The 20,017-nt window shown below is 34.0% G+C and overlaps 2 protein-coding genes and 1 pseudogene across 2 annotated transcripts in view; 2 read left to right on the top strand and 1 right to left on the bottom strand.

Moving 5' to 3' along the window:
* Positions 1 to 20,017, top strand: part of COG5 (component of oligomeric golgi complex 5) — a 286,429-nt gene that overhangs the window by 63,266 nt on the left and 203,146 nt on the right. The gene's annotated exons all lie outside the window — the stretch shown is intronic.
* LOC132371595 (syntaxin-11-like) lies at positions 1,259 to 2,121 on the top strand (annotated as a pseudogene).
* GPR22 (G protein-coupled receptor 22) lies at positions 15,023 to 18,063 on the bottom strand. The gene is made up of 2 exons (XM_059932882.1): positions 17,993 to 18,063; positions 15,023 to 16,349 (listed from the first exon to the last, which is right to left on the bottom strand). The coding sequence occupies exon 2, from the start codon at positions 16,322 to 16,324 to the stop codon at positions 15,023 to 15,025; it is 1,302 nt and encodes a 433-aa protein (XP_059788865.1). The 5' UTR covers positions 16,325 to 16,349; positions 17,993 to 18,063.

The raw sequence follows: 20,017 nt of genomic DNA, 5'->3' as shown, positions 1-20,017 counted from the left end.
CGTGTGTTCTACTCTTATGTGTACAAAAATGACATCTTTTTTTGTTTTTTCTTAAAAAATCACATAATATACATTTCTTGTGTATTTTTTCTGGTAACAAAATACTGAAGTATTACTATGAAGATTTTCAAGTTAAAGTTGGGCACTGACGTAGAATAAACACATTTAAGTGAAAATCAGGTCTCAAATACTGAGACGAGAAAAAGTACTTTTTTGAGGAACTACAGTAATCAATACATAGTGATTTTTTTGGAACTACATGACATAATTGAATTGAAAATACATTAAAAAAACATAAAATTTCAGAAAAATGATAAAAGCTGTCATTGTTTGCTTTGTGGCAAGTACTGTGCTAAACATTGTATATATTTTATCTCATTGAGGTTTCACAACAGCCTCTGAGGTAGATGTTATCATTTTGCAGTTGGGGAAACAGAGTCTGGATGAGACAACTAACATTCCTAGGATCACACAGCTAGTAAGAAGAGGACTTCTACTTGCACTTATTATTTATTTTTTCCACTTGTACTCTGGTGGAGGTGCTAATGAGAACCAAAGTGCTATAAAGACAAAAGAATTGTGTGAAGTTGGGACTTTTGTAAATTTTGGGTAGAGGCTGTAACAATATTATTTGTTAGTGGAAGTTGAAGGACTTGTACAGCTTAAAAGCAATTAAAAAAATTTTAATGTAATGGTTAAAGTGGTGGGGGGTGGTGGTGGTGGTGGTGGGATGAATTGGGAGATTGGGATTGAGATATATACACTAATATGTATAAAACAGATAACTAATAAGAACCTGCTGTATAAAAAATAAATGCAATAAAATTAAAAAAAAAAAAGAAAATAGGGTTTCAAGAAATCAGATGGAGCGGCCTGCTTTCAACACCCAGAGCTAGTGACGCAAGGCCATGTCAGCTCCTACCAAGGATTCCTGCTCACACTGGTATACGTAAGGTAAGGAGCTGTGGACCTAAGAGGAACATCTGTCAGCTTCTCCAAAGTCTTCTCAACAAGATCATCATCCGAAAAGCAGGTATCCTCAAGGAAAAACTGTCCATTGAATCTGGTCAGGAAAGAATGCTGGTTGTGGTCCGTGAGCTCACAGAAATTATAAACCATCTTTGAGGAAGGAATCAGTCCATCTGAAGAGTGTGTTAAAGGGAAAAATAAGACAAATAAAGACATGGAGCTACAGCAAGGGGACAAAATGGATGAAGAGGAAAAAGAGAAGAAAACCACATCTCAACCCCAAAGCATAATGAAGGACCGGCTAGTAGAACTTGTGGAGTAACCAAGCGGTATGAACAGCAGTTCCCAGACAAGGACGATGAATTTGACTCGCCCCCTGAGGGTATCATGTTCAAGATGCACCACATCCTGGAATCCTTGTACCGAGACATCCAGGACCTTCAGGATGAAAACCAGCAGCTGACTGCCGACGTGAAGCGGCTGGGAAAGCAGAACACCCGCTTCCTCATGTCCGGGCGGCGCCTCAGCAGCGTCAAGCACCCCATCAACTCTGTTGCCAAGGACATCAAGGCGCAGGGCGAACGCATCCACTGCAGGCTGAGCGCCATGAAGGCGCTGAGCGAGGACGCCGAGTTGCAGCACGGCGTGCACTCGGCCGTGGCGCGCATCGCGCACGCACGGTACAGCGCTCTCACCCGCCCCTTCCAGGCCGCCATGCACGAGTACAACCAGGCCGAGATGAAGCAGCGCGAAAACTGCAAGATCCGCATCCAGCGCCAGCTGGAGATCATGGGCAAGGACGTGTCGGGCGACCAGAGCGAGGACATGTTCGAACAAGGCAAGTGAGACGTGTTCTCAGAGAACCTGCTGGCTGACGTGAAGGGCGCGCGGGCGGCCCTCAACGAGATCGAGAGCCGCCACCGCGAGATGCTGCGGCTGGAGAGCCGCATCCGCGACCTGCACGACCTTTTCCTGCAGATGGCCATGCTGGTGGAGCAGCAGGCGGACACCCTGGATGTCATCGAGTTCAACGTGCAGAAGACCCTCGACTACACCGGCCAGGCCAAGGTGCAGGTGCGCAATGCCATGCAGTACAAGAAGAAGAACCCCTGCCGGACCGTCTGCTGCTTCTGCTGCCCCTGCCTCAACTAGCAGGGGGCCCAGGCCGCCACACCCCATCCCCGACCGGAATGGGCCGGGAAGCACTTTGGGAAAGATTTTGAGGCTGTCTGCACTGGGGTGAGTTGCCCTAATCCCTAGGGACCCCAGTCTTTGGAGAAGGAAAAAACTCGAGGTCCCAGAATTCCAGCCCAGCTCGTACTTGGAACAAGAGTTGATCCCACCCGCTGTTTCATCTGTAAGGACAGATGCCTACTGAAGTTTTGTGAGGTCATTATATGGCACATAGCACCCTTGCCTCTTAAAGGAAGCCAAATAAGGAACAGATGTGGTAGCTTACTCTATAATACATGTCCAAGGCATGTTTGTACCTGGACCTCTAGGAGGAAGTCAGTGCTGCATCGGCTCACAGTATGAACTTCTTAAGACTTCATTTAACCTATCCTGAAAGTACCTCGGTTGTGTTCATTTTCGAGTGAACTGACCTTGGGAAAAACTGCACATCTTCCATTTCTGATTTTTCATCTGGTTTACGCTATGTGATTCCCGCCTGGATGTATATCTTCTTTCTGCTCACCTCCTCTACTTATTAAAATCACATTTAACACTTAAAAAAAAAAAAAAAGGAAAAATAAGTGCTTGGGAGAGAAGAGAAAAAAATTTTGATGTAATGGTTCCTCTTCTCCATTGATGCTGCCTGCAGTTTTTTCTTTTGAGATATGAGATTGGTTTGGGATTTAAACGTGTTCATTTTGAGCATTCTAAGAAAATAAAAAAAATCTTAGTCTAGGGTTTGTATTTTGCTTTTGATTATTTAAATGCATTCTAGAGAACATTTAAGAGCATTAAACAGGCATCATTTAAATAGATGTCAGTTTTATTTTTAACATTTTATTGAAGTATAAAGAAGGTGCACAAACTCAAGTATACAGCTTAATGAATTTTTTTTAGATTTGATAACCTGGCCTAACTAAAAGTACAAGATAATATCAGAAAACTTATAAAAGGAACATACCAAGGGGTGGAGAAATCATAATTAATATGCTGTGTTTATGGCGTTGCCCAGGGTTTTTAAAATGAAAAATGTTATGTTTCATGTATTTAATATTTTAACTTTGGGAAAATATATATAGTTTTGAATGTAAGAGGAAGAAAGTAGAAAAATGCTATCTACTACTACTTTGGTTTAAAATAAACCAAGAAAATTAAATAACTATGATATGTTTTCATCTTTTTAAATTTCTACAAAATATGGCAGAGAAATGAGTATTTTATAAAGTATGCTCATAAATGAAAGGTCACATAAAACTGAACAAGACATGAATATTGACAAAGCAGTCTCAATCTGGACAGTACTTTTGTGAAGAAAATGTCTATTTTAAATACGTCCTAGTGACCAATTAATTCGACTTTCAAAGGCTCAGTTTTACTTGTATAAGTTCATTTAATAATATAATTTTATACTTATATTTGGTGACTATTAAGTTCCTAAATGTAGCTGAGGGAGGAATTTTCATAAGGCCTGCCATATGCTATATATTTTTATTTTTTCAGAATAATCAGCTCAATTCTAGTGTTATTTAAAAAATTAAGTACTACTGTCATACTACTATCAGTGGTTTAATAGGATAATTTTTTAATTTGTAAAATTATAATATATGTTAATTGTGCAAACTAGAAAATTCAGGTATGTATTAATTGCTGAAAACTAGAACATGTAGGTAGGTATCACCTACGGATTTATTTTGGGAAGTCTCTCAGCTGTTTCCTTGTACATTACTATATCTATTGTACATATTCTTTTGCACTTAATATTACATTATGGACATCCTTCCATGTTAATAAACATAAATCTATATCATTGTAATGGCTGGGTAATATTCAGATGAAAACTTTCCAGTAATTTATGTAAATAGTCTACTATTGTTAACTATTTTGGTCATTTTAGTATTATTTACTAGTATAACTGTCCTTTTATGACCATGCTTGGAGATACATTTTTGTACAATTATTCCATTGTTTCCTTAGGATAAATTTAAGAAGTTGAATTTCCTGGTCAAAGGTTATGTTTAATGTTTTGCTTAATATTTCAAAATGAAATTTCTTTCTAGTACTAATGTGAGAGAGTATACCTACAACTTTGTCATAATTAATAAATATTAGCATTTAAAAAATTATTTGCCAGGTCACATATGTGAAAAACAGTATATTAACTTGTTTTTTAACTTACTCTAATTTGCATTTTGTTTTTGCTGTGTGTGTCATTTGTTTTTCATTGATGAGTTACTTGTTCTTGGCACATTTTCCTATTGCTGTATTGGTTGGTAGGTATGTATTCTTTACACAATAGAGGTAAATTTGCTCTGCTTTATAGACTGTAAGTATAATTCCCAGTTTATTTTATCTTATTCTTTGATTTTTTTTTAGTATAATTTTTACAGTTTTGTAGTTACACCTGTTACTGGCCATCAGCCAGTCTTATTCCTCAGTCAGAGCTTATTTCAAGTGTCGTTTCCTTTCAGCAGCTTTTCCAGGGACATGTGCTCCATTGCTCTTCATTTGTACTCTTGTTGTAGTTATATTTTGCCCTGTGATATTGATGTTGACATTATTTGTCTTATCGCCGCCGCTTTTGTACGTGCCTACAACCCAAACCTTTTATGAAATGTTCAGATTTGGGCAAGTGAGGGCTAAGTGCTATTATAATGAGCCTTATAAAAGTGATTTTATGATTAAAAAAAAAACGCTTACAAGATAACAGACTTATTTATGTTGGTAACTAGGATTTTATGGTTATTGCTGCTTGCCAATTTTGTCTGGGCATTTTGTGATCTGCCTACTAGATCCTGTGACATATATTACTCGATAAGATTTTAGAAACATTTACGTATTTTGAGAAGTTAGTTGTGTTGTAGAACCAGTAAGTGTATTTGTTAATATAAATGATAGTGATATCGTATTTCTTGTATTTAACAACAGTGATAAAATATTTATATGGTGTCTTTTATCATGTAGTTGAAAGCACAGTTGTTTTTTTGGTTTTTTTTTTAGCTCATTGTATCTGTTCAAACTGTGTCTTTGAATCATTGATAGGTAGAAGATGTTTTAATGAGGACTAGAAATTTAGGGCAAAGTAGATTTATCTTAAAATTAGTTGATGAAAATTCAGTTCTTTAACTTGTCATTTTGGAATTTGCTAGCAGCGATCTCTGTCAAGGGTGGAGTGTAATTCTCCTGATGTTAGTCTTTGCCTCAGCTCAGGTGGCTCTTCAGGTTTAGGGTTTTGCAATTAACCATTTCTCTGCCAATGAGTTTTTCTAGAATTTCATTGAGAAAGAATATTTATGGAAGATTTTTCTGAATGCTAATCACTCTATCCATTTCTGTTAATTAGTAATCTCTGAAAGTTGGGGTGTGAGGAGGATGAGAGGAATAAGTACATCAGAATTACCTGGGTGCCTTTTTTTTTTTTTTTTCTTTTTATTTATTTATTTATGACTGTGTTGAGTCTTCGTTTCTGTGCGAGGGCTTTCTCTAGTTGCGGCAAGTGGGGACCACTCTTCATCGCGGTGCGTGGGCCTCTCACCATCGTGGCCTCTCTTGTTGCAGAGCACAGGCTCCAGACGCGCAGGCTCAGCAATTGTGGCTCACGGGCCCAGTTGCTCCGTGGCATGTGGGATCTTCCCAGACCAGGGCTCGAACTCGTGTCCCCTGCATTGGCAGGCAGATTCTCAACCACTGCGCCACCAGGGAAGCCCCTGGGTGCCTTTTTGTTTTGTTTTTAAGAACATCTGTCTTCTTGTCATCTGGAAGTGCCATTTCTCTCTTCCAACCAGTCTGATCAGCCCTGTAGATGTGTACCAAATGGTTGAGATCCACTGCTTTAGTATTCTAGAATCTGTCCTAGGATTAAACCAGAATTGCAGAGGGTTTTATACCTGGACAATGTTATATTATTCATTCCCATATAATTTGTTTTACTGAATTTTCTTTTAGTTTGATGCCATTATAGTACATTGAGGAAAATTATAACCATCAGCCTTAAGAAACTTCTTGTTGCTTTTTCTGTAAGATTGTTGTAGCCATTTTTGTATTTTGAAGGACCTAAGAAACAACCATATGAGACTTTGGTTGTCTTTAAAGTTGTTGTAGAAACATTTACACATTATAAACCTTCTGAGAAGATCCATGAAAGGCACTGCTTTCTGGTCTCAGTATTGAGAATAGTTGGTACTTTTGAACAGCTAGAGGATTTTTATTTTAGCAATGCTGAGTTGTGTAATCAGGCTCTTTTCTCTCTTTATCTGACCTAATGGAAAGCACAGGGAACAATTTTTGACTCACCTCTTGTAAGAATGCAAGATAATGATACATGTTTTACATTTTTATTTCAAACCAGGATTAATTTTAATTTAACTTTTCTCATTCTTTTCATTCTGTTTGCTATGATTTTATTATATTTATTTTCTCATTTAATTTAATTGTATCTAAAATTGGATGCTTTTAAAAGTTCTTATATTTTCCTTAGAATAAGGCAGGCTATAAATAAATTATGAATAATATTTACCAATTTTGCTTTCCTACCTTCTTCCTAACACTAAGAATAATTTTTGTTTTAGGGACTTCCCTGGCAGTCCAGTGGTTAAGACTCCGCGCTTCCACTGCAGGGGGCGCGGGTTCGATCCCCGGTTGGGGAACTAAGATGCCGCATGCCATGTGGCGTGGTTAAAAAAAATAATAATAATTAAAAAAAGAATAGTTTTTGTTTTAGTTTTCGACGACATGCTCTTGTGAGGATCTTTTTGAATTTGTAGATGTTTGCTCCAGAGAAAAAGCACGCATACAGATGCACATTAAATTTTGCACACAATTTCAGGGGATTTATGAGACTCCAGGAAACCCTACACCAAAGTCATTGTTTATCTGAAATGTATTTTTTGGCATATGTTTTTCTGTAAGGTGGCTATATTCAATCACCTAAACTGTTTTCTTTATGTATTTAAATTGTATTCACTAGCAGCCCATTTTCAATAATACTAGCTCACTCTATAGTTCTGTTGGTTCTATGATTCAGTGAAAATGCTAAAAAGCAAAAGAATTACAACAGAAGATAATATCAGTGTTGTTGGAAAGAATTCTTAGTGAAAGGGTTAATAAGAAATGTTCCCAGAGTAGTGCTTCTGTAATACCATTTGAAGTATTTAAGTAACACTGAATACCAGTGTTACTTAAACTGTTATAAAACAGAATAGGAAATTAAAGTTGTCATAAATTACCAAAGAGTAGCTGAATATTTCCTAAATTGTGTTGATGGCACAAACAAAAGAAATTACAATAATAAGGGAAAAATGTTTGACTCAAACCATCTACCTAACTTGAGTGACATCTGTTCAAAAGATACACAAAACAGAGTTTTTTAGTATTTTCCCTGTGAACTTATTTTACAAGTAATAAGTTTTATATTGAAATGAGCAAAAATATGCAAGTATAGTGCTTACCTTCTGGTCAGAATAAGATAACATTATGATAAACAGTAGTTGTGCAGTTTATAATTAACAGAATATTTTGGCTGAATGAAGTGAAAGTAACACTTTATAGTGTCATCTTCTTTATGTTTAGTACTGTTTTATCTTCTGAGTGTATGATTTTTAAAGGAAACTTTTGCCTAGGTAACTTCTTTTTAGAAAATAGAATTTTAGTTCTTAAGGAAACAGATGTCCTGCTGAACTATAGTATATATGGTTCAACTAAAATTTTATTAGTTAAAATGAAGTAAGCTTAAAAATTTTTTCCTTAAGAAGGCACTGTGGCCTGAATTGAGTTCAGAGCTGCGTCTGTATCTTTTCATTTATTAGTTACTTGAATGTCTGTCACTTTGATACACAGTCTGTCTTCTGGTATATAAAGTAATGGTTCTTAAGCTTTAGCACACAAATCACCTGAGGGTACTTATTAAAACTTATTATTCAGGGCTGCAGCCATAGCGGTTCTGACTCTTTACGTAAAGGTGGGGCCCAGAAACTGCAGTTTCCAAACAGACACCATAGAGGTTCTGATACAGGTGGGCTATAGTTTGAGGAACTCTCTCCTAAACAAGGTTCCGTAGGATCAGAAGTTTAAAAATTGTTCCTTTCACAAAATTTCACAAATATTTACTCATCCATTAGTATTTATCACTTTTTTGGGGAAGCATTATGAAAGGTTACATTAGTATTACAGACCATTATTTTATTGTGTGGATTAAAGACAGTTTTATAAATTTAGGTAGCTACAGTTTGCCAGCATTTTGTTGCTTATAAGAAGTGATACTTGGAAAAAATTCATTAGCAAAAGAAAGACTGCAGCTTTTTAAGAATTGGGAAGAAAATTGTTTAAGTGTAGATTATGTAGTTTGATCTTTTACATTTCAGACTGTTCTGAGTGAGGCATTAACAATATTAGAGTGAAATACATATCTTTGGTTCTTCTCTACCCAATCTGTATTCCACATACCGTATGACATATGGGATTGTGTATAATATTAAAGGCTGCTGTGTATATATATCAGTCCCATATATATTTCTCATTCCTACAGTCTGTGTCTCATATGGCCAGAACTCTCATTGTTAGCATTAACATTAAAATTTTTTACGTTAAATTAAAAATATTTCATTTTGCATCCCTTATTAGTATTATATGTCCAAAACTGTCTGAGTGGAAAGTGATTCCTCATAACGTTATTATCTTCTCTTGCTCCTTTTTCTTTTCTCCCTGAAAAATTGATGGATGTGTTTTGGTAGTCTGTCTTGCTTAATGTCTCTCAGAAATATGACATAATTGCTTTCATGGAAGCAGGGTGAGGAAAATGACCTCAATCCCAGACAGACTCAGCTCTCCTTTTTTATCTTACTTGATGCTTCATAGTTTGATAATGGTATGGAGTTGATATTGGTGGCCCTGATAGGAATGACAGTGCTTTTTACCACTTGCTGGTGGTAGTACAAAGCTGTCATGCTTGAAAACCATGGATACAGCTTATAGAGGTCTGTAAAAAAAAAAAAAAAAAAAAGTGTGAATAGAAGGGTAGGGATACTTAGGGTTATTTTCACACCTAATTTTATCATGAGCCGGGGAGAAATATTACTGTGTTAAATTTGCTCATCTCTTTTTCTCTCATAAAAATGAGTATTCTTTGGAAGGTGATAGCTTTCGTATTAACGATGAACCCAATTTTCCTTTTGTTTCTACATCTCAGTACTACTCTGTTCCAGATGTTTGTGAATTGTTATAGTATTATTTCATTCTACTTCTTATGATGTAATATATGTTATCATATTACTAATCTGTCCAGTCTATCTGTTGTCTGGGTTTTATTTTAATCCTTTCATTGTTTGGAATGCTTCTTAGCAAAAGTCTTCAAATTAGCTTTCTTTTGTGAACTCTCTAACCCACAGTTCTATGTTCTCTTTGTATTTCTGTAAGAGTTGAGCGTCTCTGAGTATTTTAGATCTTTTTCCTGCCTTATATGGGTTTAATTATCTCCTTATATTTCTTGTTTATATTGTGATCTGAGCTTCTCTCTTTCCTAAGATTTATTATTAGTCATCTCACGTTTAGCTTTCTTTGACTTCACCCCAGTCCCATAGGGGTCTCACACAGGTGTCTATCTCTGAGATGTAAAGAAAATAGGTGTCAAAAGTTTTCTCTAGTTTTTATATTTCTTACTGAGTGGAAAGGAAGAAAAGAAATAGATTATTTTATGGTTTTTCCCTTGCTTTTAACTTCCATTTAGAAAAAGAACCTGCTTCACAGTTTGCTAACTTACCTTTCTTACCTTTTTGAAATGTAGCTTGAAGCTATTTAATTACAATAGAAAAAGGTTTAAGTATTTGATATTTTATCAATATTATTTAGAAACTTTGCTTATATGATTTTTTTTTTTTTAAGTTTTTTTTTTTTTAATTTATTTATTTATGTATTTATTTTTGGCTGTGTTGTGCCTTCGTTTCTGTGCGAGGGCTTTCTCTAGTTGTGGCAAGTGGGGGCCACTCTTCATCGTGGTGCGCGGGCCTCTCACTATGGCGGCCTCTCTTGTTGCGGAGCACAGGCTCCAGACGCGCAGGCTCAGCAGTTGTGGCTCACGGGCCCAGTTGCTACGTGGCATGTGGGATCTTCCCAGACCAGGGCTCGAACCCGTGTCCCCTGCATTAGCGGGCAGATTCTCAACCACTGCGCCACCAGGGAAGCCCTATATGATTTTTTAATTTTTAAAAATTATTCTTATGCAGCCATTAACAAAGAATGAAAGTGATATGTATATAATGAGTTGGATGGATATTTATAATAAATTATTAGGAAAGAAGCAAAGGATCATATTTATATTTTTTGCTTTGTGTATCTTGGAATTTTGCCATTGTTTATAGTTTTTTATAATTGAAAAAATTTCCAAAGAAGAAAATAATGCGTTTAATGGAAAAACTGAATAAACCACTATGTGAAATATAAAGTAGATAATTTAAAACATCAAATAGGAATTTTCATTTTGAATATTTGTAATAACTAGAACATTCTTTTTTTTTTTAAATTAATTAATTAATTTATTTATGGCTGTGTTGGGTCTTCGTTTCTGTGCGAGGGCTTTCTCTAGTTGTGGCAAGCGGGGGCCACTCTTCATCGTGGTGCGCGGGCCTCTCACTGTCGCGGCCTCTCTTGTTGCGGAGCACAGGCTCCAGACGCGCAGGCTCAGTAGTTGTGGCTCACAGGCCTAGCCGCTCCGCGGCATGTGGGATCTTCCCGGACCGGGGCACGAACCCGTGTCCCCTGCATTGGCAGGCGGATTCCTAACCACTGCGCCACCAGGGAAGCCCCTAGAACATTCTTGAATAATGTTTATTTTACTTAATTGAATTTTCTGCTTTGCCAGAAATTCTTTTTGTTTTTGCCCTTGTTACCCATGTACTTTATTCAAAGCATAATTTAAAAAGTTCTTAGATCATTGAGGAAATCTAATTTCTTGTGGTCTTTTTATGGCCATCATTTTTAATTCTTCACTCTCTTAAAACAGTTGGCTTTCTAGTCAGTTGGATACCCTATTGATTCTGCATTGACGTTGCCTGTCACATCTGTATGCTCCTTTGTAGAGCTACTGCCAGCACTTGTTGCCAGGCCTTTCATTACCTATCGAGGTGATGGCAGTAGCTTCCTATCCTGTGTGTTTTCTTTGCTTTCTTAGCTTCCCATTTCTGTGTCTTACTCAGTCAACTCTTTCTACATATTGCTGTTTTTGTTGTTTTTTTTTTTCTGTAGCTCATTTCTTATCACGTTATTCCCCTGCTCAGATTTCTCTGCTGGCATTTAAGGCCTCTGTCTTTTGGTTCTAATTTAACTTACCATATCAACTTCTCACTACTGTATTATTTTTCTTCTAAAGAGAACAATTTACTGTTTTCAGGATATGCTTTAGTAGCTTTCCTCAACAATGCTTTTGTGTATATTGTTCTTAAATCCAACATAATTCTTTTCTTATTAAGTTTGTTAAGAACGTTATTCTTTTTAATTTACATTTGCCACATTCTGCTTTTTTAATAGGTATTACCATACTTTTTACTACCTCGATTCTAGATTTTAAGCTCTGAGGGTAATATATGAGTTTCTGCCGTATAAGTATCAGCCACAGTGCCTTCTACCTTGTAAGGATTCAAATGTTAATTGAATTACAAAGCTTACTTAAATGTACAATCATAAAATATAATAAAACCAAAAGTTTTATTGACTTTGGAAAGTAGTCTTGAAATTACTATGTTGAATAAAGCCCTACGAATAAGCACTTGCTTTCTTATACTTTTAGGTTTTTACGTTTAAGTCTAATCTCAGTGAAATGAGGAGTTTGATTTTTTAATGTCCAGAGAGCTGAGATTTTGCTATTATTTTATTTGGATTAAAAATAGACCATATACCTAAAAATTGACTTATTATTGGGGAGAAGTATAGAATTATTCAGTGCTATGAATGGCATTTTTTAATAAAGCATCAGTGTAAATAATTCTTTTTTAATATGTCTGAACATCAGTTGGGTACTAGTTGGTAGAATAACAATGACCTTAAATTAGGAAACAAAAGAGAAAACAACAGTTCCATATCTTGTTGAGCTCATTTTTGGTTAGTTTTTAAAAGAATAGTTCTTATTTCAGTAGTTTTCAAGAACTAACCCAGTTAGCTATATAGAAATTGATATTATTTGTGGCCTATGGATAGAAAAATATGATTTTAAGAAGATCCCATATTGAATGTATTGTTACCTCTATTGCTTTTGCATTTAAAAATTTCATTCTAACATGAAAAATTAGCATTAATGCTTTTTTGGTAAAATTATTTGAAATAAAGTAAAACATTTACACATTGTGTTAAGGGCCATCATAAGAAAAATAAAAATATTTCACCTTTTCATTGAACAACATTTAAACAAAAAGTTATCTAAGCTTCTCATTCTCTCCTTTAAGCTGAGATCAGTAATTGCAAACGTATTTGTGACTTGTTTTTAAAAGCTGAACTTTTAACATAAATGTTATTTTGGTTTACATATTATTTAACACTGAAAAGCTACTAGAGGTTATCTGGTAAATATGAATATTCTTTGTTGTAAACCAGTGGTTGTACTTTTGTATGTCTGAAAGATCATTACAGGTGGACAGAAATGCTTGTTAATAGTTCCAGTGTCAAGTGTAGAAGTAGTAACAGCTTAGAGGGCAACATTATAATATTTGCTATTTATTTTTTATTTTGTTAGCTTTCTTATTACAGAGAACAAGAGGGCATGAACGCAGTTTAGGCAGATTTATTAGAAAAATGTTTTTAAACTGAGTTCTTTGGCATGTTTATAGACTTGAAGATGAAAAATATTTAGAACACAAAGGGTTTTTCTTAACATGAAGACTTTTCTAAAAATAGTCTAATTTTTATTAAGATTATGAAGCTAGAGATTAAAATATTTATGCTCAGAAATCCAAGTACAAAATTATTTAAAAATTTTTAAATGAATATATTAGGAGATATTCTGTGCTAAATATATTTGTCGAATGAAAATTTTCTTAATGTCTTTATGCAATCCTAATTTCTCTTTAAGTTTTCAAAAAATAAGTCTTAGTTGTTTATGCTACATTTTGTCAAATTGAAGCATTCTTTAATTCCATAAAAGAATACAAAGTAAGGCAGGAGGAAACCGATTCTTTGCCAAGATTTAACATTATGTCAACATAACATTATTATCAGAAATATATCACTATTAAGTTTGTCATGTAAACCTCAGTGAATTCCTGCTATTGCATGGTGCTCATTTCCCCAAGGGATAAGGTATTCAGTAAACTAAATTGGATGAATTTCATTTATTTACATAAAAGTGGTATATTATTGAATTGGTTGTTTTCTTCACAGTCCAACATTTAATTTTTAATTATAGAAGACCACCTAATGAAAACATGTTTCTTTCAATGAGAGATTATTATTGAATTGTTTGACATAAAAATTTTTATTTAAAAATGAGTTGCTACTTGATTTAGTGAATACAGTATGAAGAAACAGAATAAAGAATTGTCCAGTTAACCAATTACAAGGGAGCAAGTATTTGCCTACTTTAAATAACTTATTGCTGTTTTTCAGGTACAGTGATAATTAGCACTCATCGATAGATTATTAGATTATAACAATTGGAAAATACTCGTTTGATATGAGATTCTCAAACCTGATATCTAGAGTTAGGATTAGTAATTTCACAGTTTTCTAACATGAATTGGGGATTGGAGGCAAAATGCTTTAAATTTAATTAAGTGGTGTAGTGGAAATAAATTCACAAGATTTATTGCCACTTTAATGATTTTGAGAGTTGAAAAGGACTACTATATTTTGAAACACTTGGGAGCTCTGATAGTGTAGGAACATTGTGTAAATTGTATTACTCTAAAGTTGCTATGTTTCTAAAATTAGAAATAGTTGACTTTTCTATAATGACATAAAGTCTTTTTTTTTTTTTTCCTTCCTTGTATTCAGATTTTAGTAGTTAACTTCTGTTATACAAAAAGGCTGACTTGAATAAAGTTAGGATGTCTGTTTATTTTAATGCACTGGTTTTTGCCAGTATACTGTATTAATCCAGAGCATTTGGCTTAACTCAACCAAAGTGAGGAAGGAGGAAAGAAGCCTTAGTTTTCTTCCTTCCTTTTATTGTCAGTTCATTTGTATATTATAGGCATAGTGCCCTTGATCTTAGAAAATCAGTCTCTTTTTCATAATAAACTTGAATTTCAAAAGTTCCCCTATCGTGATGTGCATATACATGGTTGTTTGTTTTTTGGTTCTTGAATTTTAAAATCCTGATAAATCCTACAATTTCCTACATTCCAAAAAGGATAAAGTTTCATATATAGTTCATTATTTTTGATGCATCAAATATTATAGCAAGTAGACTATGCTAGAAAACATAATATAGTGGTATAGAAAATCCTGGGTCATTTTGGTTGCTTGGAGCCCATAATTTTGGTTTTTATGTTAAAATGCTATTCCAGTTGTTAACATATAAATATATCTATAGTTTGTGGCTTAGAAACAATACACTTTATAAAAAAAAAAAGCAAGGATACCTGCGTCAGTTATATTTTAAAGTTATACAGTGTTTTAAGGCTATGTATTTATTCTTTAGAAAATATGACTCACATAAATATCTTCTGATGGACATAATATTGACAAAATATACACATGATATTACCTTAACAAACTGCCATGCAACAAATACATTAAGTAATGAAGAAATTGAATATATATGACCTAATCTAATCTTGACATTTACATTGAAAATTTACAACATAACCAGTACTTAAAATGTTTTTCTTATATTTGGCAGTAATTTTTTACAATTTAAATTTAAAACTTCTGAATGTGGGTTTGGTGAAACTTAGCCTTTTCCCTAGTCTGTGACAACCTGAGGTACTAAACATTTTTCTCTTATTTCACTATCTTCAAAGGTAATTTTTTTGTTTCTTTTAGGATCTATCCAAGAATTGTGTATTACAGCATTATTAGGCATGGGATCAGCTTCTACTATGGAAACAACTCGCTTTTTCATTTTACTTTTCAAGACCTTTTGAAATTTTTGTCTAGTAAATGCATATAATAGAGGATGAAATATAGTTGTTCCATAACCCATGACTAGAAAACACAACCTTAATTTTACTAAAAGGTCACTTGGGCCTAAACATAAAATAGTGGTATTTAAAACAGAAATTGGTGTCCAGCAGAGAAGAAATGTAGAAATAATCAATAAAGACATTTTGAAGACTCTCTTTTGCCTTTCTCGTCGTTCACGATGTCGTTTCATAGCTCGCCGGAGGGCAATTATTACAGAGACTGAAGTTCTAACACCAAAGACTACATTTCTCCCACCACTGCTTTGTGACATGTCTGTAGTCTCATGTTGTGTGGTTAGAGAAATCGTCTTTTTCTTTCTTGCTTTCTTCTTCTGCCCTGTTGAGAATCTTGTGCCTATTCGAATATTGAGAGCCTGAAGTATTTTGGTGTATGTGATTAACATTACTATGACAGTGAAAAAGAATATTGGGATCTGTACTAGCAGGTGATAATACATTCCCAGTTCAGTGTAGTATTCATTCGTACTGACACACAAAAGTGTCTTGTTTTCCCATGTATTTCCACTTTGAAGGCTGAAAAAATTTACCTCAATAAAGGGAATCAGGAAAGAGAAAAATGAAAAAATCCAAATGGATATCATTAGCATTACAGCTCTGCCCATTGTCAGAATTCGGTTTGCAGGCTTTACAGAGATGTCATATCTGTCCAAAGTGATAGCAAAAACGTTGATTGCTGTTGAGACACTTGTAAAAGATACACAGGCCTCATGGAAACAGCAGATGAGAGCAGTGTTACTCTCCAGTGAAAGCAGAAGGATAACTATAGTTAGAGGAATACATCCCACACAAATGATTACATCAAGTACATGAAGATTCATTGTAATAATGTTACTGACAGAGTTGATTAAGTTGGATTTCATGCAGTAAAGTACCAGTACGGTGAGGTTGCTGCCAAGTCCCAATACAATTTCTAACATAAGAAATCCGGTGAGAGACACTTGAAAGCTTAATGGATATGATAGTGGTTGGTACATATTGGTGTTGATGTCATCAATGTCATCTCGCACTGTAATGTTAGATTCAGACTGCATGTTGATTTCCAGAATGGGAGAAAAACACATTCTTTTGGAGCAGTTGGTTTTTTCCCTAGAAAGTGAAATAGAATAAACTATTTGATATTTGGCAATTTAAAGGACGTACAAAACCTGTGTTCTTTGTAAAAAAATTTTTTTATTGTGTACTTAGTTTAATTTTTAAATTTATAAACTATTAATGGAAAATGTAGAATTAGGAAACATCAAGGTTTGCATTGTTTTGATGTACAGGGAAATTGGGTTCCCCATCTGAAGAAATAACTGTACTGGGGATTGCTCCTATATAGTTCAAAATTGTTTAATAAACTAAAAAGGTTTTCCTTATTTGGGTTTTTCAAGGTTATTATTTGAGATACAGTATATTTTTGTATAATAAAACTACCCAGTATGCAAAACTAATTTTAGCCCAGTGTTTTAAGATTTCATTTTAAAATGTTGTGAGTAGGTGGAAAATAAACGCTATTTTAACATGTTGTAGCACAATTAGTGTAGGTGTAATTATTCCCATGAGATTTCAAATGAACAGGACAAATGTTCACTTAAAATGACAAGTGGCACAGAGCACTAGTTTGTTTTAAATCACTTTGTCCGTGCTCTTGATTGAAATTCATATTCAGCAGTCAACAGTGTGTTTGGGGATATCTGGAGTTATTTCCCACTGAAGTAGGCAAATGATAAATATTTCATATTTCTCAGTGAAAGTGCTCACTGAACTTTATAACAAGCAAACTTATAAAAATTGGAAAAAAAGGACATTATTTTGAAGTAAAACACCACAGGCCTTAGTAAAAGAGCACTAATCACTCTTATGAATGAATGATTTATTTTGTGACCACACCCTTTCATATCTTGTAGAAGGAGAAAATTGAAATTTAATATCATATTAAGAAATAGCCATTTTTAAGGTGGTTTAAAAGAATGCATCAGTTGATTTTATTAAACAGAATTTTTAAAGCAAAAAATGAAATTTTAGGGAAAAGGAGTATCTGAAGCCCATTTTCTGAGCAGTCTATTAAAGTTACACATTTCCTGTGAAACCTTTTGTGTAAATCACCCAGTGTGTATCATTTTGAGGAAAATTAAAAGAAAAAAGCCAAACTCTTGCTAATTCATGCATATCTATGTTTTAATATATAGAAGTTTAGAGTAATTTATTAAAATAATGTCTGATTTGCTGGGCTAAAATGTCAGTAATTAGTATATTTAGTTAAAATATAAAATCATACAACCAACTATATTTCACATTTCAAGTACAGCATTTTGCCTGCAAAATCATAACAAATTATAAAAGCTAATAATTTTCGAACTCACGTTAGCCTTTCACTTGATGTAACCTTTGACAAGTTTTAGAATATAGTTTTATTTATGCATATTATTTTAAAGGTAGTGTTTCAGAAACACAAATGCTAACATTATTAATTTCTTTTGAGCTTACTAAAGGCATATATTTGAGTAAGTGAAGGTCTTAGCCAGCATTGAAATCCTATAAAAATGGAAAATTTTAAAGTGTGCCAAATTTTCTGAACTGACAGATTAAACATCAGGTCTTTGTCACATCAGTTAGATTTAGAATTAAATAAAGCAGAAGTGTCAGTTTAGATGATAATTAAGGAAAATGCATCTACTCTAGAGCAAGATTCTTTTCTCTTGTAAATGTTAAACAGTGTCCTGGGGTGCATGCATCTTCTGACCTACCTGTTTGCTGTTGCCTTATGGGCCTTTTGGCTCACTATAGCAGTTTTTCACAATATGATACATGATGTCATTAACAGATTTGGACATGAGTTTTTACCTGACAACAGTGAAGTAGCTGTGTTTTATTTCATGTCTTGTAGGAATTCTTTCATTTTTCTCTCCAATACTTCAACTGCATGAATTGTGAGATTTAGTTGGCTGATGAATTTCTAAAGACCAGTACAAAATACTTGTGTTTGTTTTGCCTTAAAAAGTCACGACCGAGAGAAACTTCCTCAAATGATAGGAATTGTTTCCCTTTGAGAGAATATGTGATGATGTCTCTTTATTTTCCAGAACATGTGAAAACAAAAGAAACATAAGGTTTCTAGCTTCTAAAATGTACTTAGACATCCTTTTGTTACAAATGTAAATCTGTTTCTATAGCAGTCCTCATTATTTTGAAATGATTTCTTGGTCACATAACTTGGTTATAAGTCCAGTCCATGTTCTCTTGATAAAAACCATCTGCTATTTAATTTGGTTTGTTTTCATTAGAAGAGGATACATAATTGGTCATAAAACTCAGATGGAAAAATCCTTTAGTAATATCAGTTGATACGAATATCTGAATATTTAGTGCAGAAAAATACTTGCTAAAGCTTCATTTAGCTTGCTGGTAATGTATGTCATTCTCTTGGCAATCCATGTTTCATTGTTTCTTCAAGAATCAGTGGCTCCACAATTTTGGTATGTTACAGTATAAACTCCCCCTTTAAAAATGCTCACCATTTTGTTTTCAGGCTTTTACAGTTATATTTTCATTTTGTGGCTGTTTTATATAGCATCTTCTTAGGATGATTACTGTCGATGTGTTATATCCCAGCAGTAATGTAGACCTGTATTCTCCGGTTTTAACTCCTTAATGTCTTAAAATCATTGTTGCAAGAATATCCTGCAGTTTGTGGTTCAGACAGCTAGGGAGGTGATGGGTCAGATGCATTCTTCATATTGTCAGGTGTAAATACTGAATTAGCTGCTTTGGGCCCTTGTGAAAAAGAAAAAAAAAATGGTTAAGGAATAGGGTTCCTAATAATTTCCTATTAATTGAAAGTTACTTTAGTTGTGTTGATTTAACACCATACACAGTGTTTGTTATCAAAGTAAGCAAACTGTATTATTAGAGCCATAGCTTATGCATAAATTTAACGGTTTCTTTAAATATTCTCTTTTCCTAACAAAGACTGTAAGTATAATATTTAGTAATAGAGTTAACATTACAAATATTACCATGAAAGAAAAGCTGTATTTTTTTAAACCAATTTCTGCTCTCATTTTAGAAGTTAACCTGTATTTTCAGAGATTATGAGCAATTAGCATACATTAAACATACTGTCATTCCCTCTTATCTTTATAATAAATTTTACAGTATTTCCTGCTGTAAAATATTGTCACTTGCTTATTAGCACATGGCTTGACTTTTAACTGATTAAAACAGATTCCATGATAAAACACTATAAATTTCCATTGATGAACTGTTAGTGTAATTGAAATGTAAAGGGTGATGTAAAAGGTGACTGCAAATTAAATAATTTTCAATGAACATGCCCAATAGTAAACCTAAAATTGAGTAATAAATAATAGCTAAATAGTAAACCTGATTCTTTCAAGAAATATAAGCATTTTTTGAACACTTCAGAAAGACTACTGATGACATTAAGGGTATTTAGTATATCTGAAGTAACTTAAAAAGCTGATATCTATCTTCAGAGTGATTCAACAAAGAATATTCTTTGTATTTAACATTGCATCCTAAAAAATTACGTTTAAAACATATCATGTCTTAAAATAAATAGATCTAAAAGATACATGTTTAGCAATAAGTAGAATTAAGCAAATAAACTCTTAAAATTTAGGCTGAAATTTTTCAAAGTAATTTTACCCCACTATGCTGGTTCAAAAGCAACTGAATACTATAATAAGGAACACATCTTACCTCTGCTAAAGATTTGATAAATTCTTGATGTAGTTGAAGCGTTTCCAGTT

Source organism: Balaenoptera ricei, chromosome 9, assembly GCF_028023285.1.
Source record: "Balaenoptera ricei isolate mBalRic1 chromosome 9, mBalRic1.hap2, whole genome shotgun sequence".
NCBI classification, from domain to species: Eukaryota; Metazoa; Chordata; class Mammalia; order Artiodactyla; family Balaenopteridae; genus Balaenoptera; species Balaenoptera ricei.
This window is presented reverse-complemented; position numbering and strand designations above follow the sequence as displayed.

What these genes read in the sequence shown, in the direction of transcription:
- GPR22 (XM_059932882.1), bottom strand. Translation starts at nt 16,324, where the DNA reads ATGTGTTTTTCTCCCATTCTGGAAATCAACATGCAGTCTGAATCTAAC.